A 21,603-nucleotide genomic window follows, 5' to 3' on the forward strand; every position below is an offset into this window, starting at 1 on the left:
TTTTGTATCTGTGTGATGTACGGAATCAAGGCAAAAATTAGGTAGCTCGCCTGATGGACGGTGTGGATCTCATACACATGAAGTCGTACGCCCCCACAAAAGCAGTGGGAGAACACCCCTCTATGCCTGTGCATCATCATGCCAACATCTTCCTTTTTCCAACCCTATCTTAGAGAAAAAGTATTAAACTTAGAGTGTGATGGACGAAACAGAAATGCACTTAGAAATTATTTGAAAATGCATGCATCACATTTGAGTAATTCAATCAAAATAGTCAAATTTAGATGTACCATGAACCAACAAGTATGCTTATTCTGACTCTCCGTGTCAGATCGGTGGGCTTTATTGGACAGTTAAACATAAAAATGTTCAAAACCATCCAATGGTCCTGTTTCAACAAGTGCCGACTAATCAGAGGTTATAATTGTTCAAACAATCTGATTTTTGGGCTGTGACTCAAACAGGGTGGGTTTTCATCAGTTTAGCTTGAGTCAATGTATCCCACTCGTACCATTTGTATGTGCTTACGAATCAATCACCGTACACAGCCCGAATATTAAACAATCAATTTCTCATTCTCCTCCAAAAAAGAGTCAAATGACCTCTCTCCCCCACCCACACCCCCCCACCCCTCCTTCTAACTCACCAAGATAAGAAATCGATCAATTATTGAGATAATTGGATTGGTTTATTTATTCAACCAAGTCAACATAGCACCTTCCAGAGGGAGATCAACACAACTACATATCATTTTCCTCCATTGCACTTAATTGCGACCCGCCTTTATCTAGGATAGAGGCCAATAATGAGAGCATAAAACTCCCATAGGTGCAATGCAATAGACTTTTAGATAGGTTGATAGCAATAAGTGCTATCTACTTCTATTACATCAGTTGATTACAATCAACGTTGAATCCAATCTGAAAAATCAAGCATAACCCAGGCACGTAGGTACCCAATGGACCCGGCCCGATTTTAACAGGTCCAAGTCCCTTTTATTGGACAGGTTAAGAAATCGGGTTGGGTTGGGTCTCCCTTTTTGACCTAGTAAAAATCGGATCTAGTTGAGTTTGAGACAAATACATGCATTGGACCGCTGAAGTAGGGTCAGGTTGGGTCTAAATTAGGTCCAGTTAGTTTTAATAGTAAATAATATATATTTTTTAATCTATATTGATAATTCTAACGAAAGAAACAAGGTCTCCTAAACCACACACATGTATGAGAGTCCGTTTGCACGCTATACACGTGTGCAACCACCCAACCATGTAAATGCTCTTATTTGTCCCAAACCCAACTCGAAATCTAGATGCAAAGACCCAATTGGTACTCGATTGGTACCCAAACCCGTTGGAGCCAGGTACAAGTCTTCAACAAATAAACACAACCACCAAGACATGAACCTGGTTAGCCCAGGTATGGTTACTATAGGACCGGACCTTAAAACTAGCCTATTAACAACCCTAACTATAGAGCTGCATTTTGTTGGCTCTTTGACTATATCACCTCTAGAGCTGGGCACGGGACTACTCGACTCGGCAAACTCGTTCAAATCCAACTCTATCCGAACTGAGTGGGTGAGTCGATCTGAATCGAGTTGACCTCATCCAATCTGAACTCAAACCGAGTTGAGTTCGAGGCACCCAGTAACTCGACTCGACTCGATCCGAAATCCAACTCGGTACTGAGTCTACTGACTTGACTCGATCTGAAACTCGACTCGTACATATATATATATATATATATATATATATATATATATATATATATTAAAAAATAAATAAATAAATAAAAATCTCAAATATGACATTTCATATCTAAGATGACGTGTAGCTAATGCAGAGGTTGCATTTCTGGCAAGTGAATTTAGGCTTTGAGTGGTGATTTTAGCCCGTGAATACCTGATGCACCCGACTCGGTCCGGATTAGTCCAGGCCAGACTCGGACTCGAATCGGGTCAGGCATGCTGGACTCAGCACTAACTCGACTTGGTGCCCGGCTCTAATCACCTCTAATGCACCAAGGGAAGTTCCACCTTCTGCGTTTAGCACCGCCTAAAATACGTCCTTGGCGTTAGGATTATTTGGCATGTAGAATGATGTAAGCACTCAGTAAATTCGTTTCCCAGCGTCTTCGAAACATACCGATACGTATAATTTTCCAATCCAAGTATCCATCTTCATTGAGTGAGCTTTATCTCATAAGATGATGATACCCTAAAAGCTCCTAAGCACCCAAATCTACCTGGTAAACCTTCCAGCCACTTGAAACATCTCAAGATATGTTGTTGTCCCACTTTTGGACCTTTGTCGCATGTAGTGTCTCCACTTGGGCTTTCTGCCCCCCACAAACCCCTTTCACCCATGCTCTTTATTTAGGCTCCCTAGCCTTCAAATACTCCATGACAAAGTTGATAATGTATCCCTTTCCCTGGATAAGGACGAACACCCTGCAGAAGCTCTAGAAATTCTTCCAGCCAGGGATCACTTGGTGTCTCCCCCCCCCCCCCCCCCGCGGCTAACCCCTTTAACCCATGCTCTTTTATTTAGGCTCCCTAGCCTTCGAATACTCCATGACAAAGTTGACAATGCATCCCTTTCCCTGGATAAGGACGAACACCCTGCAGAAGCTCTAGAACTTCTTCCAGCCAAACATCACTTGCTTGTCTCCCCCTCCCCCCCGCTAACCCCTTTCACCCATGCTCTTTTATTTAGGCTCCCTAGCCTTCGAATGCTCCATGACAAAGTTGACAATGTATCCCTTTCCCTGGATAAGGACGAACACCCTGCATAAGCTCTAGATATTCTTCCAGCCAAGCATCACTTGCACGTCCACAACCCTCCCCATGCGGCTAACCCCTTTATCCCATGCTCTTTTATTTAGGTTCCCTAGCCTTCGAATACTCCATGACAAAGTTGACAATGTATCCCTTTCCCTGGATAAGGACGAACACCTTGCAGAAGCTCTAGAAATTCTTCCAACCAAGCATCACTTGCATGTCTCCCCCACCCCCTCGCTAACCCCTTTCACCCATGCTCTTTTATTTAGGCTCCCTAGCCTTCGAATACTCCACGACAAAGTTGACAATGTATCCCTTTCCCTGGATAAGGACGAACACCCTGCATAAGCTCTAGATATTCTTCCAGCCAAGCATCACTTACACCTCCCCCCCCCCCAAAAAAAAAAGAAGATTAATGAGCTTTAGGTTCACCAACTCTTTATTTCCTTTGCTTCTTCTTGTCCCAGAAGTATTTGCTTTTTTTAACAGACCTGCCAAGCCATGATCACAATCTTCTAAATATCGGATTAGATTTCTAACACCTACTTCAGCCTCACTAAATGATAACTTCATCTAGGAAGTAATACAGAGGCATTTTCACACTGGACTCGAGTGGGGTGGCCTATGAGATATACGGGCACGCTCGAGGTGGGCGGCCCGTGTGAGGCGGAACCCATGTGATATGGTGCCCAAGAGGGGAGGTTCGGCATAGGACCTAACCCGTGGGATGTGGGGCCTGGGCTATGAGACAAAGGGATTGATTTGCCACACCTTATCAGTTCGAGCTTTTAGAGCAAGTGGTTAGTTGTCTTGCATCAAAGTAGTATCAAAGCTGAAGGTCTTGTGTTCAAGACTTCTGATCAGGGGTGATTAATGCAGTGGTATTTTCACACTAGGCTCGAGTGAGGTGGCTCGTGGGATGCAAGGGCACACTTGAGGTGGGCAGCCCGTGTGAGGCAGGTGGCTCATATGAGATAGGCCCCACCCGTGTGAGGTGGAACCCATGTGATGTGGGGCCTACAAGCGGGGTTCGGCTGAGGACCTAACCCATGGGATGTGGGGCCTGGGCTATGAGATAAAAGGATTGATTTGCCACGCTCTATCAATTCGAGCTTTTAGAGCAAATGGTTAGTTGTCCTACATCAAGAAGCCATCTTCATGATGATGTCCATGATCCATTCTTTAGACTAGATTCTAGCTTCGAAATGACAATCTACCACCACTAAAGGAGATTATCTTATCTAATAAAGCACTCCTTCGCAAATCTTCCACCTATGAGACTATCTGATTCTCATGGGATGAGGGCCTGAATCAACTTTATTCTGGATTGGTGTAGCTTCAATAATACCATCTGAATATAAGAGAAAGAATCCTCTGATGTCAATCTTGTCCTTTCATGACACGTTGGATCACCCTTCTCTCTACCATCAAGCAACTTCCTTTCACTATAAGGCCCAAAGCTCATCTCTACCACCTTGCTTCCAAAGCAAAATCCATCCATTATTCTCAACAACAATGTTTGAAATCCTCTCTTCCAATACCTCTCTACTCCAGGGGATATGTTGGGTCTCTACAGTGCTTTTTTAATACATATGATTAAGAGACAAGGGGCTTATCCATGTTATTCCATGCCTTTCATTGATTACCCCTCGGAAACTTAAGGATACCATGCATACCCTTAAAGATTTTCTTAGAAAGGAGAGACTTTCCCCAAAAGAATGACGTGAGAGGACCAAAGTGCCCTTAGGGACTAAAGAATTTCGGGTTGGCCTGACTCCTTGACCTATGATAGGAACCCTAAGAAGGATTGAATCTTCCTTAAAAACATACTATTACCCCTCAATCCCATGTATACATCAAGGCCAACAAAGGCTTATTTAAAAGTATTAATGGCATCTAAAGAGACGTATCCTCCCCCCTCTTGAATGGCCTCCTTTGTCTCTTATACCAATTTCTCGAATAGGCATCCCCATAGCTTGAGTTCGGGTTTTCCAATCTTGTTGTCTGTATTGTACTATTTGAATGGAAAGCGCCTTTCTCCTTGCCTTCTTCCATCCTAGTCCTTGAATTGCAACCTCTGCATCTTCTAATGATGGGAAGCAAATGAATGCAAATCCACGAATGACAAGTTTTTGTCTTAGAAGGACGACAATTGAGATGTTAACAAATTTTTCCGAATACCCTCCAAGCATCGGGTTAGGACCATTCCTCTGGAAATCTCTCAACAAAGAGGGATGTGCAATTGGGGGTTTAAGATTCTTCCTTGTTCTATTCTCCACTCGCTGTCATTCTTCACCTGCTTCTTTTCCTCTTTCTTATGGAAATCCCTCCTCATAGCTTCTTTCATGAATCACCGAAGTGATTCACCCTGAAAATAGCCTATTATTGATATGGGTAAAATGCCCTACGTGAAACGATAATCATTCATAAAACTTTGGTTTGGTAATGAGTTCATGTTGGCTGCAGCTGTCTACAGGTTGATGACGACTTGTGTTAAAATAGTGTTTGTTCAAGTGGGCTCACAGTTAGCTAATCCAAAACATTGACCAGATGGTCCCCATCATGGATGGTGGCCAGAAAAATTGTCACTTGAATTATCCTAATCTTCAATATGAGACCTCCTTTATAGAAACTGTTGCAAAGGAGCCGTTTTGTTTTTCTCTGAAAATACTCTTCCAAACAACATAAAATGAAAAAAGGAACTATTTTCCATGGACAAACATACTAAAATGGAGAAGTTTTCCATGGAATTGTTATTTCCATTTCCATGGGACAGTCTTTCCCCCTAGTTCCCAGCCAAAAGGTGAAATTACTGCCAAAATGGAGAGGCTTGGATTAATGCCTAAATCATCTAACAATATCCTCCATCACATGCAGGTACATGTTTTAAGGATTGTCAAAAGGTTTAAATAATGATAAAAGATGAAGATTTAGAGGTAAATCTGAATGCCTAACAAGTATGAATGAACTATGAACCTAAAAAAAGAACAACGTGGTGTCCCTACATTGAAACCCATCTATATATTGTCATGTCAACAATAACCTGCCAGGTTCGGCTCTTAACATAAACTTTGCAATTTTTCATCAAGCAATTTTGAGGCCCCAAATCAAGGGTCTGCTGATGGAGAACTTTATCCTCTCTCTCTCTCTTTTCTTTTTTCTTTTTGAACGATAGAAGGAAAAAGCACTTTATACAACTTAATTGTATAACAGTATAAGTTATTAATAAATGCCAGAAGCACGGAATGAAAAAGTTAAATAAATTATGTTACTAAAAAAACATAGCAGATGTATTAAAGATCCAGGTAAAACATAACCATTTGGTCTATCCTAAAAGTTTAAACAACTTTTCAGACCTTTAACAAACTTCATATAAAATTTGATAAGCAATGGAACTTGTTGACTGAGAGATGATACCTTGACAAGAGCAGGGGGGGCGATTGCAACCAGATCTTCAATTGATTCCACCTTGTCTAATGGTAAAGTGTTGTAAAGGTCATCAACTTCACTAAAGTCATCAAAATCCTCCTACAGATGGATTTCAAAATAAAAGAATGTCAAGAACAACTAAATGGTGCTCCAGAAATAGCATTTGCATGATTTGGACAAAACCATATTGAATAAAGAGAAATGAACCATGCAGCTAGGATTTTCAAAATAGTCTTCATGGGTCAGCCCCAACTATCAGGAATAATGCTATGATGACGATGAGAAACAAAGGAACCAACTGCCATAATACTACTAAATTTCAGACCAACAAGGAGATCATCAAACATTCAATATCATAAATAAATAAATAAAAGAACATTAAAAAAAAAAAAAGTATCATTTCATTGACCTCATAACAAAAGCATACCTGATTGCGTTCAACATAATCCTCAAGGAAATCTCTAACATCATTGACCTGTTCAGGGCTTAACTCATCATTATCCAGTAGTCTTAGTATCAATTCCAGCTTCACTATATGAGCTTTATGCCGAACGATAGATGCCTCTAAATGAGTCTGCAAAACAAAAAGATAATCAATGCAAAACCCAAATGTTATGCCGAAGCAACACATAAACATGAAGGCCAACGGTTTGAGCTGGATTAGCCTCTCATCGTACCAGTCGAGGTGGCCTTGTCTTTCCTTTCTTCACAGAAAGCCCTTCAACCTCAGCTTCAAAGTTATCAATCTGAGATTCCAGCTCCCCTACCTATCAAAGACATAAAGACATGTAGAGGATCTACTGTTCTCTTTCGAGCCATCACAAGGGGTAGACATAAAATAAAATATGAAAACTAGACCAAAATGATCTAAAAGGTTTAAACAGAACAAAAGGCAACCATAACAGAATTCACAGATTAGAATTACTAAAGCAAGAACTACTAAAAATAAAGAAATCCTAATCAATCTTGCAATGAATTGGGCTTCTAAACAATGAAAAAGAGCAAGAAGGGTGCCTAGAAACTTTCAGCATGATATAAGCAAATATCAGTCATTAGGCGAACGCATTACGCCCATCAAAACAGTGTAGCCAAACATGCAAGTGTACTTTATGACCCTTCTACAATGCCTTGTTAGTGTGACCTGTCAGATTGAAAATTTTCTAAGAGACATCTTATGGAGAGGTACAGTTGATAAAATGTCATTTCACTTGCATGGGTAGAATGATGTCTATTCCCAGGAAAGTGGAGGCGAGGGAATTAAAGCTTTTAAAATGATTAATCAGTTTTTCATTCAGTAAATGGTTGAGGAGATTCAGTATGGACTGGAGGGTAACCAACTTTGGAAGCAGATCAGTACTGCCAAATACGGTGTCCAAGTGGGCATTTGGTTCACCTCTGCCTGTTCTCATACTGTCAAATATGGTGTTCACCATTTTAGGAAACATGTTTCATATGAGGTGGGAGATGGTTCCTCAATCGGATTCTGGGAAGATGCTTGGCTAAATGATAGTCTGTTGCCAGTTGACTTTACAAGATTGTAAAGGATATCTTCTTATCAAGGGGACTTCATTTCCCACTGCTTGAGGAAGGGAAGCGAATATTTGGTCCTTGAATCTTTGAAGAAGCCTCAAGGAGGAGGAAATTGAAGATTTCCAAAGGCTTCAAGATAGGTTTTTTCAGCTAGTTGTCCTCCATCCCAGAGTTCTGGATACTGGATTGATGGATGTAGAAGAGTGATAATTCAGTTGAATTTGTTTATCTCCTTCACAAAAACGATGAAAGGGTGAGTCAAGTGGCCTTTCGGATCACATGCGGCATTACCCTGCCCCTCCCATGGCATCTCGTTAGGGTGGTTGCTCACAAATAATAAAATCCCCCTTTTTCCTTTTTTTAAAATCAGTAAGAATGGATATTTTCTGGAACAAAGTCAGCAAGGGAGAAAAACAAGCCTGTGCACAAGCCCAACTTATAAAGAGAAATTGTCCAATGCACTTCATATTTTTGATGATTGAAAATCTCCAAAGGAGTAATATTATTATCACAAATGCATGTTTCTTGTCCTTAAAGACGCCACTTATATGGGGGAGATTCTAGTCTCTCTCTTTGGCTCACAGTGGGTAATGCCGTACTCAATTACAGCCCTGTTTCTAGCCAGGAAAAGGGGGACTTTTTCCAAAAGGAATAAAGTTCTAACATTCTTGTTTGGTCTTCAGGCCCTAACAGGGAGAATGGAATACTGGAGTTTTCCACAACAAATTGTAAAGTCATGACGTTAACTTCAACAGAGCTAAAGGGAGGGTACGTGTATGGGCCTAGGGGGCTTCCCCATTTTAAGGGATGTAAACTTAGAGAGATTATAGAATTGTTGGAGAACTTTCAAAAGCCTATAGTGGTGGGGAGTTGGGTGGATCTCTCATCAACTCTCTCTCCTCTTTCTTTTGTACTTTTTTTTTTGCTTTTGTTAATAGCATTTTCTGTTGCCACTCCCAAAAAAAGGGGTAGGGTGCCTAAGACAATAGCATTAAGTAACAAATATACGAAAAAGAAAAAAAGGAAAAATAATAATAAGAAGAAGAGCAGAGTATGGGGAAAATGGTGGCAAAACATCTGTATGAAACCAAAACTCAATACTTTTTCTCATTCAACTGACCACAATAGATGGTTTTGTCATGCCAGTTTCACCATGGCAAAAGCTTCCAAGATGAAAGCAAGAACGGGGAATCTAATTACATTTGCCGACCTTAAGACTTTGAACCCAAGAAGTAAACAACGAGGAAAATAAAGATAAAAATAATTTCCTTTTTTTTTTTTTTTTTTTGAAAGATGAAGAAGCAATTTATTTGGCAGAGCCAAAAAGAAACAAACTATACAAGAAAAAGAAAAGCAGCAAGAAACAGAATAACAAAAAAACACGAGAAACAAGATAAAAATAACTTTTGCATACCACATTGTTCAACCAATCCCTAGTCTCTGACTTAGCCTTCTCTTTTGGATCCTATCACAAAAACGATCTAACAGTAAATTTCTGTAATCAGTAATCAATAGGGAAAGCAAAAAATGTAAGCATTAAGGAAAAGTTTGGGGGTTCTCCAAGACTCAAATTGCATAAAGCAAAAGAAATTCAATGATCAAAAGCCGACTTTCTCCTCCATATTACTTTTTACAAGAAAACTTCTCATCTGCATCTATTTGTCGCGGCTTCAGTTGGTTCTTGATTTTTAGTCTCAAGGTTGTCCAATATTATATTTCCAATAATCAGATTACTGGTTCAATAGGCCCACTGCAGTGGATGATAAATAATTTAATTACATAATGAACATCTAGAATGCTTAGACAATTAAGAGTTTAGCTTTAGCCAGTTCACAGGTCCTTTGTTTCTCCATTACTTTTAGGAAGCAGTGTTGTCATATGTGGTCGCATCCACTAAACCTCTCATTCACACTCTCTTGCTCCCATACATCATTCTAAAGCCCTCCATTCTTTCTTAATCTCTTTCATAATTTCTCTTAGCTTTACTATTTTCACTTGAAGTTGAATCCTTGATTCTTGCCTTCAAGATCAAGAAGCAAGACAAGAAGAAAAATCACTCTACTTCTATCTCTTTATCTCTTCTCTAATCTATTCTTCATTTCTTTTCTTATTCTAATATCTATTCTAATCTCTATTCTAATCTCCAGTCTAATTTTTTTTATTTCCAGTCTCTATTCTAACTCATGTGATCTATTCTTGATTTCTTTCATTAGAATTATCATTCATCAAGACTCAAGACTCAAGTCAAGAGTCAAGTAAAGTCTCAAGTGGCAAGAAGCACACTCAAGACTCAAGAGTCAAGACAATCATTCAACCAACAAAGTCTTTTATTTTGTTTCATTGTAATTTCTAAATTCTAAATTTGTAATTGTAAGTAGTTTCTACTTTCTAGTTTTTAGTTTTTAGTTTGTAGTTTCTAATTCTAGGTTCTAGTTTCAAGTTTTTAGTTTCTAGTTTCAATTTTCAAGTTTTTAGTTTCTAATTTCTAGTTTTTACTTTTTAATTTATAGTTTCTTATTTGTTTTTCTAGTTTCTTGTTTGTTTCTACTTTCTAGTTTCTTGTTTCTTATTTGTTTCTAGTTTCTAGGTTCTTATTTGTGTCGAGTTTCTAGTTTATACTCATTTAGGAATTACAATATCAAGCATAAAAAAGGATTCATGATTCAAGACTCAAAGATTGTGATTTACATCAAGAATCTTGATTCCAGACTTCATGACTTTCAAGTAATCAAGTTTCAACTTTGAAGTTCAAGACACTCTCTCCCTCTCTCTCTTTTAGTGTTTTTAGTATTTAGTAGTAACTTGCTACTTAGTAGTTACTAATAGTCTAATACTTAGTACTTACTCTTTTAGTAACTAATATATAATTTGATATTTACTATTTAGTAGTTAGTTACTGCTTAGTACTTGCTATACTAATACTTGGTAGTGTGTACTACTTACTACTTAGTTTAGTACCTAAGATTCGTACACTAGCACACTACCGTTACTACTCCTCGAGTCTACCCTACTACATAGCGTCATCAGGTCTTCTTCCCAATCTTTTACTTTCAGGCCAAAGTCAAATACCCGGATTGGAAGTACGGGCACTATCGAAGTGCCGGTAAAAAGTCCATGTATTATGTGACCTATGTGGATACGTAAGTTTCGGTAGTATTGGCCAGCGTAAACCACACCTTGTGCACGCATCGGGAGCAAATGCAACATGTATTAATGTTACTCTAGAAATCCGTAGGGAAATCATGAAGTATATGGATAAGCATGCTCGAAAAAAAATGTGACACAACAGCCATATAAGAAGAATTTATGAAGAGGGAAGCTTATGAGGACATCAATGTAGAAGATTTGGATGAATCTACACCACCTACATCCACAGGGCGATCTAGACCGGCTGCCAAAAGGGCCCGTGAGCATGGGCCTATGGATAGGTGGTGTACACCACATCCAGACGATGTGGTTGACCAAAGGGGTAAGAGCAAAGGACTTGCCCAAACCACTTTAGAAAACCGGTATGAGAATAAGGGGATATAAAAACCATGATTCAGTACATTGCAAAGTGGTTGTATCAAGCTGGTGTAGCTTTTAACACCGTGAAGATAAAGAGTTTAAAAGTAATGGTTGAAAGTATAGGTAAATTTGGACCCAGCTTGAAACCCCCTTCCTATCATGAAGTGGGACAAAGTTGCCTAAAAAAGGAGGTGGAGTTTACTATAAACTTTCATCTACAAATACAAAGAAAATTGGAAAATATATGGTTGTTAGTTAATGGTCGATGGATGGACCAATGAATCCGATCGGGATATGGATAAACTTCCTTGTAAATTGTCCAATTGGTACAATGTTTTAAAAGTTTGTGGATGCATCGGCCCATTCCCACATAGCCGACTATTTATTTAAATTGTTAGATAGTGTAGTTGAAGAGGTAGGAGAGGAATATGTTGTCCAAGTTATCATGGACAATGCAGCTAATTATGCAGTTGTCGGTTGCCAACTTATGGAAAAGGAGCGACATTTATTTTGGACACTATGTGTTGCACATTGTAGCGATTTAATGTTAGAAGATATAGGTAAGTTATATCTTACAGTAATTGCTAGGGCTAGAAGAATCACGGTTTTTATGTACAAGCATGCCCTTCTTCTCCATCACATGAGAAGCCACATTGCGTGCAACTTGCTTTGTCCAATCGTGACCCAATTCACAACAGCTTTCTTAACACTACAAAGATTAAATTCAAAAAAAGCAGAACGTAGGTCATTTGTAGTGTTGGCCGATTGGAATAATGGACCATGGTCAAAGAAGGCCGAAGGAAAGTTAGTCCAATAAACCATCCTTTACGATCCATTTTGGGCTCTAGTGGTAACGGCCTTAAAATCATCAGAACCCTTAGCGTTTTGCAACTGGTGGACGGTGAGGAAAATCCGCCCATATGCTATATCTACGATGAGATGGAGAGGGCTGGAAACAAATTAATGGAACACTTTAATTATAAAGAACGCGATTACCAACTCATCTTAAATATTATAGATGCTAGATGGGGCAGCCAAATGTCATCCCCTTTGTATTTAGTTGCCTATATCCTTAATTCAGTTGTATTCTTTACGTCTGTTGATCAGACTGCGGCAGTTGCGTTTCATATGGTGGGATTTCTTGATGCTTTAGAAAGAATGATTCTAGGAGCTAGACTTCTACATGAAGAGGATAGAATTTCTCGGGAGCTAGACTTCTACATGAAGAGTGCAGAGATTTAGGCAAGAGAGATTGTTAATAGGCATAGAAGTATGAAATTGCAAAGTATGCAATTCTATGAAGTTTTCCAACTTACAATGTAAGAAGTTTAAGTGAGAAAGTGTCTAACTTGAACTTATTTGCATAGTTGATTGTGGTCTATGTATGGAGTTGTACTGACTAGGAGAGATCCGGCACTACAGAAGCTGGCCATTAGAATTCTTGGCCTTTAGTGTTCTTCGAGCAGTTGCGAGCACAATTAGAGTATATTCGAGTCAATAATTTTTACAACTTAAAAGTTCTATAATTCATTTCCAATTTCAAATTTCAATGTTAAATTGCTAATAAACATTTTGAATGTTATACAGATTCACACGAAAAAGAAAGAAATCGCCTCGAACAAAAGAAACTCAAGGATCTGGTCTTCGTCCAGTATAACTACAAGTTGCTGGAAAGATTCCAGGCTAGGCAAGAAAAGCCTGGATTCTATGATCCTATTAGCATAGATGATTTGGAGGTAGATAGTGAGCAGTCTTTGCAGGCGAGTCCCTTACATGGGCCCAAATTGAAGACGTCGCTTATGAATCGGCACCTGGCAAAGGTTCTCAATTGCGGAGAAGAGCTAGAGGGGCGAGCAATAGCACGATGCCTACTAGCAGTCAAGGTCCTTGAGGAGAAGATAATATTGAGATTAAAGAAGTAAAAGAATAAGATGCTCAACCATTAGACATGCATGAGCAACTTGTGCGGACAGGTGATGAAGAAACAAAAGAAGATGAAGTATACATTGAAGGAGATGACTCTGACGATAATGACGACGACAACAGTAATGGTGGTGATGTGCCACAATGGGAGAAGGAACAATGTATATAATAGATTAGTAGTTTTTACTTTGTAGATTTTATTTATCAATAAAATTATTAATTTTTTATTAATAATTTGTTGAATTGTAATTAATTTTTAGTTTTTTACATAATTACATCTTATGGTTAATGGTTTAACTTAGTTATTAGTTATTTATAACTTAGATAGTATAGTAATATTACACAAATTAGTTTGAAAATTGATGGGAGTAGTTAAATCTTTACGGGACAAAAATCAGATTTTTCCCATTTTTCTGACTTTTCCTTCTTTTTTTCAAAAAAAAAAAAAAATGTTGTGTGATCGCATAAGCGATCACACAGCTGGGATCACATCCAAATGCTTAGGTGATTTGACAACATTTTTAGGAAGTGATTAAAAAAAATGGAAATCAACAATTTCCCTAAAGGGCCATTTGGATGGAATAAACCAAAACATGGACATGGAAAAACAACATGGAATACTTACAAAAATGAAACACTATGGAATCCAACAGTAACTCTATCGTTGAAATGGATTGTCAGCCATGTAGGGCCCATCCTTCTGAAATCGCTTTAATTTCTCAAAATTGAAATCACATACGCTACAGACCTGCTTCTGACCTTGTCACAACCACTCACAATTATATAAGCCCAAGCGTGCTTTGTGGGGCCACTAGTCATATGTGTTGGCTTACTAGCAAATTATTTATTAACCAAACACGTCTTTTGATAGTAAAAGCAATTTCCTGCAAGAAACTGTTTTTCTTATGTATGTTTATCAAACATGCAGCTTTTCATATATGCAATTCTTGAGAATTAATTCTGTAGTTGCTAGACGCAATATCGAACAGGCACTTTGTTTGAAGCCGTACAGTACTTAACAACACTAAGTTATCATCATGATTGTTAGTTCATGCTTATTCAACTTCGGCATAAGCAGCAAAATGAAGACAGATCATTGAGAAAACTGAGAAGTCAGCACCCATTTTTGTGATGGTAGCAGGTGCCATAGGATCTACAATAGTGTGCTAAAGGTGAGAGTTACCAATATATCCCTATCAGCAATGAAAGAAGTTTAAAATTATCTCTATATCAACTGTAACAAGAATGCAGGTTGTGAAATGTAATTTCAGTAAAAGCACTAAACCTAAGTGTGGGCAAGAAAGTAGCATGATAACAGTTGAAGACAAGCCATTGACAATATCTTATAAACACTTAATTCAGTATTCAGCACTCAATTTAACAATGTTAGGAGCTAAAACAAACTAAACTATTGAGAAGGCCTTCGTCCACTTACAGTTTTAGGTTGTTGACCCAACCCTTCTTTTGAGAAGGCTTTTGTCTTTGTCTCCTTTTCACAGACCTTAAACCGTTCCATTTCACGTTCGATGAGCTTGCGAGCATCCAGCAGAGCCTGCTCATAAGAGGCACTAACCTATGTCAAACATGTATCACAAAATTGATTGTCAACTCCAGAATCATAATCCCAAAATCTTAGGAGACTATCAATTAGCCAAAGTCAATTAATGAAGCTGAAAAGATAATATGATTACAAATGCTGCAAACCTGCAAACAAACTAAAAGATTTCAAATTCATAATATGGAAGATCACCAATAGAAACATAATTGAAACTCATCTGCAATTTTATATTTTCTGAGCTTCTAAACAAAAATGGGTCAAAAGTTGGTGAAGGCAAGAATTTGAGATGGCCATTGAAACACTCTTAGAAGAATACCCTGACAATAATTCCTACAGCAACAATAATTTCAAAACCAGACCCTTTTGGAACTAGCCAATTTAAGTAGATTCCAGTGAACCCAGGCACCACATGCTTTTATTCGAAAGGAAATTCAGATCCACTTATTAACATGGCATGCTTTGAATAATGAACATCCACAATTGCTAGTCTATACATGATCCTTCCTAACATATTAAGATTCGAGTACATTATGTGCATCCAAAAATGCAAGTTTTAGGACACAACAAAACGAGATCATGAATTTGATTCACTGTTTTAAACACTAGATTAATGAAAAAAAAAAAAACTGACAATTAACATAATGCGGGACCATCAGTAAGCAATTGAATAGTTACAAAAGCTGAAAAAACATAATAGTTAATATAAATTCAAATGTAATCGATTTGTTAAGAAAAGGAAACAAATTACCGACAGAAGATATGCCATCCAAATTCACAAGGAAAAGATTAACATGGAAAGGAGGAATCAAAACACTAAATGTAGAGTTTTTCTTCTTCTTCTTCTTTTTAAATCAGTCACTAAATATGAAGATGCTAAATTAAAACCTTAGATGATCTGGTGTTCAGTGATTGTCACATGGAGAGGAGTGAAGGGAAGTTCGAAAACTCAAATGTGGAAGGTCAAACCGAAGTATGCAGACACCTGTAAAGGCACGGGGAAGGTGTTCATGAAGGTGTGAGATTTAAGGAAGAAGATGGCAAAAGAATCTAGTTTTGGAAAGACTACTCTGGCTGGGAGAACAAATTCACAGGCATTCCTAACTAATGGTTAATAATTGGTTTAGGTGCACCATAACAATCGCAACTGAAACTGATATGTATCGGCCGATACAAACCGAAACATACTAAGGGTTTCAATTTCGACAAGTGGGGCCCAAGGCTGGCTGATCAGGAATGTGGCTTTGTTATGGCCAACAGTGGATCAAACATTTCCCCAAAAAAAATAATCTGTAGGAGTACAGGACAGTAGACGGTTAAGAAGAGAAATACAACTGTCTAACTCAATTGGTAGGATCTACCAACCTGAAAATATTTTTTGGAACAACCCATCCACAGACCACAGTGGGACAAACCAGAACAACAGTCTGGATTCATGCCTTCCAATGAGTCGTACCATTTGATAAAAATGGGATCTAAAATTTCAAGTTTCATATCAATTCTGGAATGCTTCAAGAGCTAGACTTATATGTTAGTTTTGAGCCATTTAAAAATGGTGGTTACTCTTCAACCGCACGCATGGCATAGTTGTATGGCAATCTAGACCAACAAAATCACTGACTTAAACTGTGGATGGAGCATAACCAAAACATTGCACTAAGAAGAGAATATTAACAATCTATTTTTTCCCTTTCAGTTTGGACCGCTATTTTACTTTTAAACATCCATTTGATAGCCATTAATTGAATAGATAGGAATGTTTGAAGAGTGTGAATTTAGGGGTACTTTGGATTAAAGGAATCCTTGGTAAAAAGTTATCAATTATGCAATCCCTTTAACTTACGTTTCAACAGTTTTTGAAATGCCGTAGAAAAGAATCCTCCCACTTCCATTCAATCCAAACAGTGGGCATCTTAAATTTTTGTGAAATTCTTTTCTTTTTCCAGGTATTCCTCCAATCGAAACACTTAGGGCATTTTGGATTGGAGGAGCACTGAATAAAAGAAAAGAACTTCGCAATCATCAAAGAAATAAAAGCTTTCAACATTGATGGAGAAGGATTTCTCCCATATCCATGCAATCCAAAAAATGGCCATTTAAATTATTACAAAATTCTTTTCTTTTACCTAGGATTCCTCCAAACCAAACTGGCACTTAGAGATATGCTCCACCCACAACGGGACCAACAATCAGGATGGTCTGGATAGCTATACATCAGTGTGACACATTTGAGGATGGGTGATAAACTGACTAGGAGTTGGGGGTCCAACTCATGATTAATTAGTTGGCAGTATGCAGTGATTTAAATATCAGTATTGATGCACATATCACACTGTTAGTATACAAAAACATATTGGAATCACATGGGAAAAATGCATGCATCAGGAAGTGTATCGCTATTTGAGGGAAACATTAGGACATAATGGTTTCAATAAAACTTTAGGATTTGTTGAAAGAGACATGATTACGCACTAAAAAAAAATCATAGAAAACAAGCATGCAAAACAAGTTTCCTTTGTATACGGTCTTAAACTATGTGTTATTTGACAGAAATGATGCAATTATATCCTAAATGAGTTCACATAATTCATAAATCATACAATACAAGTATAAAAACAGACTTCCCCAAAAATATTTAAGAGAAAATGGATTTTTTTGCAATTTTTTCGAATTTCCAGTAGGGCATGTATCACATATAATGAGATATGGGGAATTTTATAGAGGGTTTTTCGCAAACATCACAACGTATTGATATATTACAGTATATTGGCAATACATTTCAATATTTTGTGTGATACAAGGGAATTTAATAACTCCCAAAAGTTGGGTCAGTGATTTAGATGGTCTAGATTGTCATACAGGTATGTAACTTCTCAAGTAAGCTTCCGCTCTACCATCCCTTTAAAGTTGGTGGATACGTGACCCATTTTGGTTGGAAAGTAAAAAGGAGATGGAATGGAAGGTCTCTCTGTCCCCTTCTCTTTCATTCTTTCTTTTTCTTTTCTTTTCTTTTTTTTTTTAAAAACCTTTTGTAAGGCTTCTAAGTCCACATGTGTGTACACAGATGCCAGCACAGCGGACATGTGCGGTAACCAAGCTGTCTACTAGTTAGGACTGACTTTAATGATGCTTTGACCCAAAAATCAAGTTCATCCAACCAACAAGCAGGGCAATATGTTAGAAAATAATGGAGGCCATAGAAAGATTCATCGGAGTTTTCTACAAATGTGGATTTGTTTCATAAATAGTAGTCCACCTCAGTGTTCGCAATATCGATACTATCGGCCGATACACGAAACCACTCAAAAGTTCAAGAAAAAGAAAAAAATGATTGCATCTCGCGATATATCTTAGGAAATCGCCCCCATTATCATCGATATCATAATTACCAAAAAACAAAAATAAAAAGAATTTAAAAAAATAAAGAGAGGAAAAACTGGATGGAGGATTTCAGTACCGTGATTGGAGGTAGAATTTGGTGGGTTTCGATTTCCCTCTTTCTTTTTTCTTTGAATCCAATGAAGATGCATCGCAATGGAGATTTCGGCGAAGGGATTTCTCCAACTGAGATTTCGGCGAGAAATCGGGAAGATTTGAGATGTTAGGGTTTCGGAAGCTCCGGAACCCTCTTCCCTCTTTCGAAATGTAGCTTGGAATTCCGGAACCCTCTTCCCTCTTTCGAAATGTAGCTTGGAATCCTTTAGAAATCCGATTGCGTACTGAGTTACTCGTACGCTTTATCATACCGATAAAACTCCGTGGGCCCACCGTGAATGCAAGTGGTTTATCTATGCCGTCCAACTGTTTTTACGGCTCATTTAAGGGGTTGATCCCAAAATTGAAGCATATCCAAAGCTCAAGTGGACCATACCATATGAAACAGTGGGAATAATGATTTCAACTATTGAAACCTTGTCAAGCCCCACAGTGATGTCTATTTGTCATCCAACCTATTCATAAGATCACAGAAAACAGGGATGAAGGGAAAACATAAATATAAGCTTGATCCAAAACTTCCATGGCCCTCAGGAATTTTTCAATGGTATATGTTCAATTCAGACTGTTGCCAGTGGTGCGGTCAATTTAAGCTCTAGATATGCTTCAATTTTGGGTTCAAGCCCTAAAATTATCTTTTAAAATGGATGGAAGGAGTGGATAAAATATATAAATCACGGTGGACCCCACAGTGTTTACTAAGTACACAAAATAAAATGCACCGGTAAATCCACCCGTAACTCTCATGGATTGGTGCTACGTGAGTAACAACTTAGTGGGTATTACGCTTACTGTAGGGCCCACGCTAATGATATGTTCTAGATCCAATCCATCCAATCGTTTTTATAGCCCATTTTATGATGTCATCAAAAAAATCAAACACATTCAAATATCAAGTGGACCACACCACATTAAACAATGATTAATGAACACTTACCATTAAATGATATGGATCTTCTGGTGTGGTCCACCCAAGATTTGGATCTGCTTAATTTTTGGAATAATATTCTTAAATTATATGAAAAAATAAATGGACGGCCTGGATAAAATATATACAGCAAGGTGGACCCCACATCCTGTGACAAGATTGGCTGTTGTACCACAAGTTGTGTGGTGCGAAGACGAGTGCTAACTCTCCAAGTTGTACGAATGGTTCAAAGGACATCAAAGTCACATGGGCCACACAATGATGTATTTATTATATCCACCCCGTACATCTATTTGGCGAGAACATTTTAGATCATGAGCCCAAAAATAAGTCATATCAAAAGCTCAAGTGGACCACACCACAAATGGTTGTGGGGATAATGATTCTCACCATTAAAACGTTTGTAGGGCCCACCATAACATTTATTTTCCATCCAATCTGTTCATAAGGTCACACATACCTGGATGAAGGGGGGAAAAAACATCATATTGATCCAAAAATTTTGTGACCCCAAAATGGTTTCAATGGTAGACGTTCAATCCTCCACGACGTTTTGCAGTGTGGTCCAGTTGATAATTGGATTTGCCTTATTTTTCGACTCAAGCGTTAAGACTAGCTCGCAAAATTGATGGGTGGTTTGGATATAAAACATACCTCATGAGGGACCCACAGAACTTTTTAACATCAACACACCAGGGTGCGTGGTACACCAGCCAATCCACTTCCGCAGATTTCCTGCGAAAGCCTTTGGCAGGAAGTTCCTGCGCTAGAAACCTAGGTGGGGCCCACCATAATGTTTGTTAGAAATCTATCCCGTCCATCCGTTTTCTGAGGGGGACCAAAAGTGAGCAGGTTCCAAGACTCGAGTGGGCTGCACTAAAGGAAAAGGTGGGTAGGGAAATTCCTACAGTTAAAACCTCCCTGGGTAGACGGTGATGTTTAAATGCCATTCATACCGTTCATAACGTCATTCCTACTAAGATTAACTGAGAAGACAAATATTACCTAATTAAAACTCTTGTGGCCCCACAAATATTTCAATTGTGTACGTTCAATCCTCACGTTTTCGGCCCACTTGAGTATTTGATCTGGCTCATTTTTGGTACCACGTCCTAAAATTAGCTCACAAAACAGATGGGTGGGGTGGATTTCTCACAAACATCACGGTACGCCCCACCTAAGTTTCCAGCCCATGAATTTCCTGGAGAAGGCTTTCACAGGAAATGCGCCCGAGACAATGGAGACAAGCCACCGCTCAACTTTATGTGGGTCTAAGCCACAACCAATCCCATCATTGATATATATATTTCCCAATTTTTATTTCTTTTACTTTTCAATGAATTAGTTGTGTTTTCATACATGTCTTTAATATATTTATAAATGTCATGCATTCAATTTAAATATAGTTGCATTAGTTCAGTTAAACATCGCATAACTTAGGACCCTTTACAAAAGAAATTTATTATGTGCACCTTTTTTTTGAGATGTTATGATTTAAAAGTGTGTATTAAGGTCCTTTTTAACAATCCATGAAGTTTCATTGAAAAATTCAACCATTTTCCCAATGTTACCCCATGTTTCCCAAATACTACGATAAATTATGCAATACAAACGATATATCCCGTGCGACAACCGATACGTATCTGTATCCCAACGGTGCGATACATAGCACGATACCGATATTTCGAACACTAGTCAACCTGATTGCTCGACCGACTTAATTTTTGGGCTAGGGAATCCTGATGGATGGATTGGATCTAGTAGCATTTTGATTGCCATCTGACAGTGGAAACCATGCGCAAAAGTGCTAGCATGGCAGACACGTGATATCCAAGCCATCTAACATGTTGGTTTTCTCTAGGCGATGGTGCGAATATCCACTTTTGGGAAGATACTTGGATTGGGGAGGGGCCATCGAAAGCTTTGTTTTCGAGATTGCCCCTGTCTTGCGGTGGAGCGTGTCATTTTAATAGCTAGGTGCTTCTCGGGTGGTGGAAATTCTGGGGTATGGGCCCCTCCATGCCGTTTGCTCATCTGAGAGCGAGATCGATGAATTGGTTTCATTGCATGATCTCATTAAGATTTGAAGGTTGATCATTGGGGGAAAAGATAAAATGGTTTGGCGATGGGAGAAATCTGGATGTTTTTCAATACAGTCTTCCAATAACTTGGTCCATGGTTATGGATTGGATGGGGTTATTAAGTCTACTATGTTTGGTTTTATGGAGCTCCACTAAGAGTGGTTGCCTTTACATGGCTTGTTGGAAGGGAAACAGGGTTCTGATTGTGGATGATCTTCAGAAATGGGGTATGATGCTTCCAAATATTTGCGTCGTGCATGACCAATATGGAGACGGTCAAACACCTCTTTCTTCATTGCCCTCTTGCTTCTAGATTATGGAATTTTTTTCTTCTTTCCAAGTTTAGTGTCTCTTAGGCCATCACGAATTCAGTTAA

General features: G+C 38.5%; 1 protein-coding gene across 8 annotated transcripts in view; it reads right to left on the reverse strand.

Moving 5' to 3' along the window:
* LOC131249218 (general negative regulator of transcription subunit 3-like) overlaps positions 1-21,603 on the reverse strand; it is a 66,947-nt gene that overhangs the window by 38,366 nt on the left and 6,978 nt on the right. For 5 of the 8 annotated variants that reach the window (XM_058249853.1, XM_058249857.1, XM_058249858.1 and 2 more), the window contains exons 3-7: positions 14,604-14,741; positions 9,153-9,203; positions 6,886-6,975; positions 6,636-6,782; positions 6,197-6,307 (exon numbers count right to left, since the gene is read on the reverse strand). In XM_058249853.1, the coding sequence (XP_058105836.1) occupies positions 6,197-6,307; positions 6,636-6,782; positions 6,886-6,975; positions 9,153-9,203; positions 14,604-14,741 (537 nt within the window). The remainder of the gene's footprint in view (positions 1-6,196; positions 6,308-6,635; positions 6,783-6,885; positions 6,976-9,152; positions 9,204-14,603; positions 14,742-21,603) is intronic. The other 3 variants (XM_058249854.1, XM_058249856.1, XM_058249855.1) reach the window with 3 other exon arrangements.

The sequence above is a fragment of the Magnolia sinica genome, chromosome 6 (genome assembly GCF_029962835.1).
Source record: "Magnolia sinica isolate HGM2019 chromosome 6, MsV1, whole genome shotgun sequence".
NCBI classification, from domain to species: domain Eukaryota; kingdom Viridiplantae; phylum Streptophyta; class Magnoliopsida; order Magnoliales; family Magnoliaceae; genus Magnolia; species Magnolia sinica.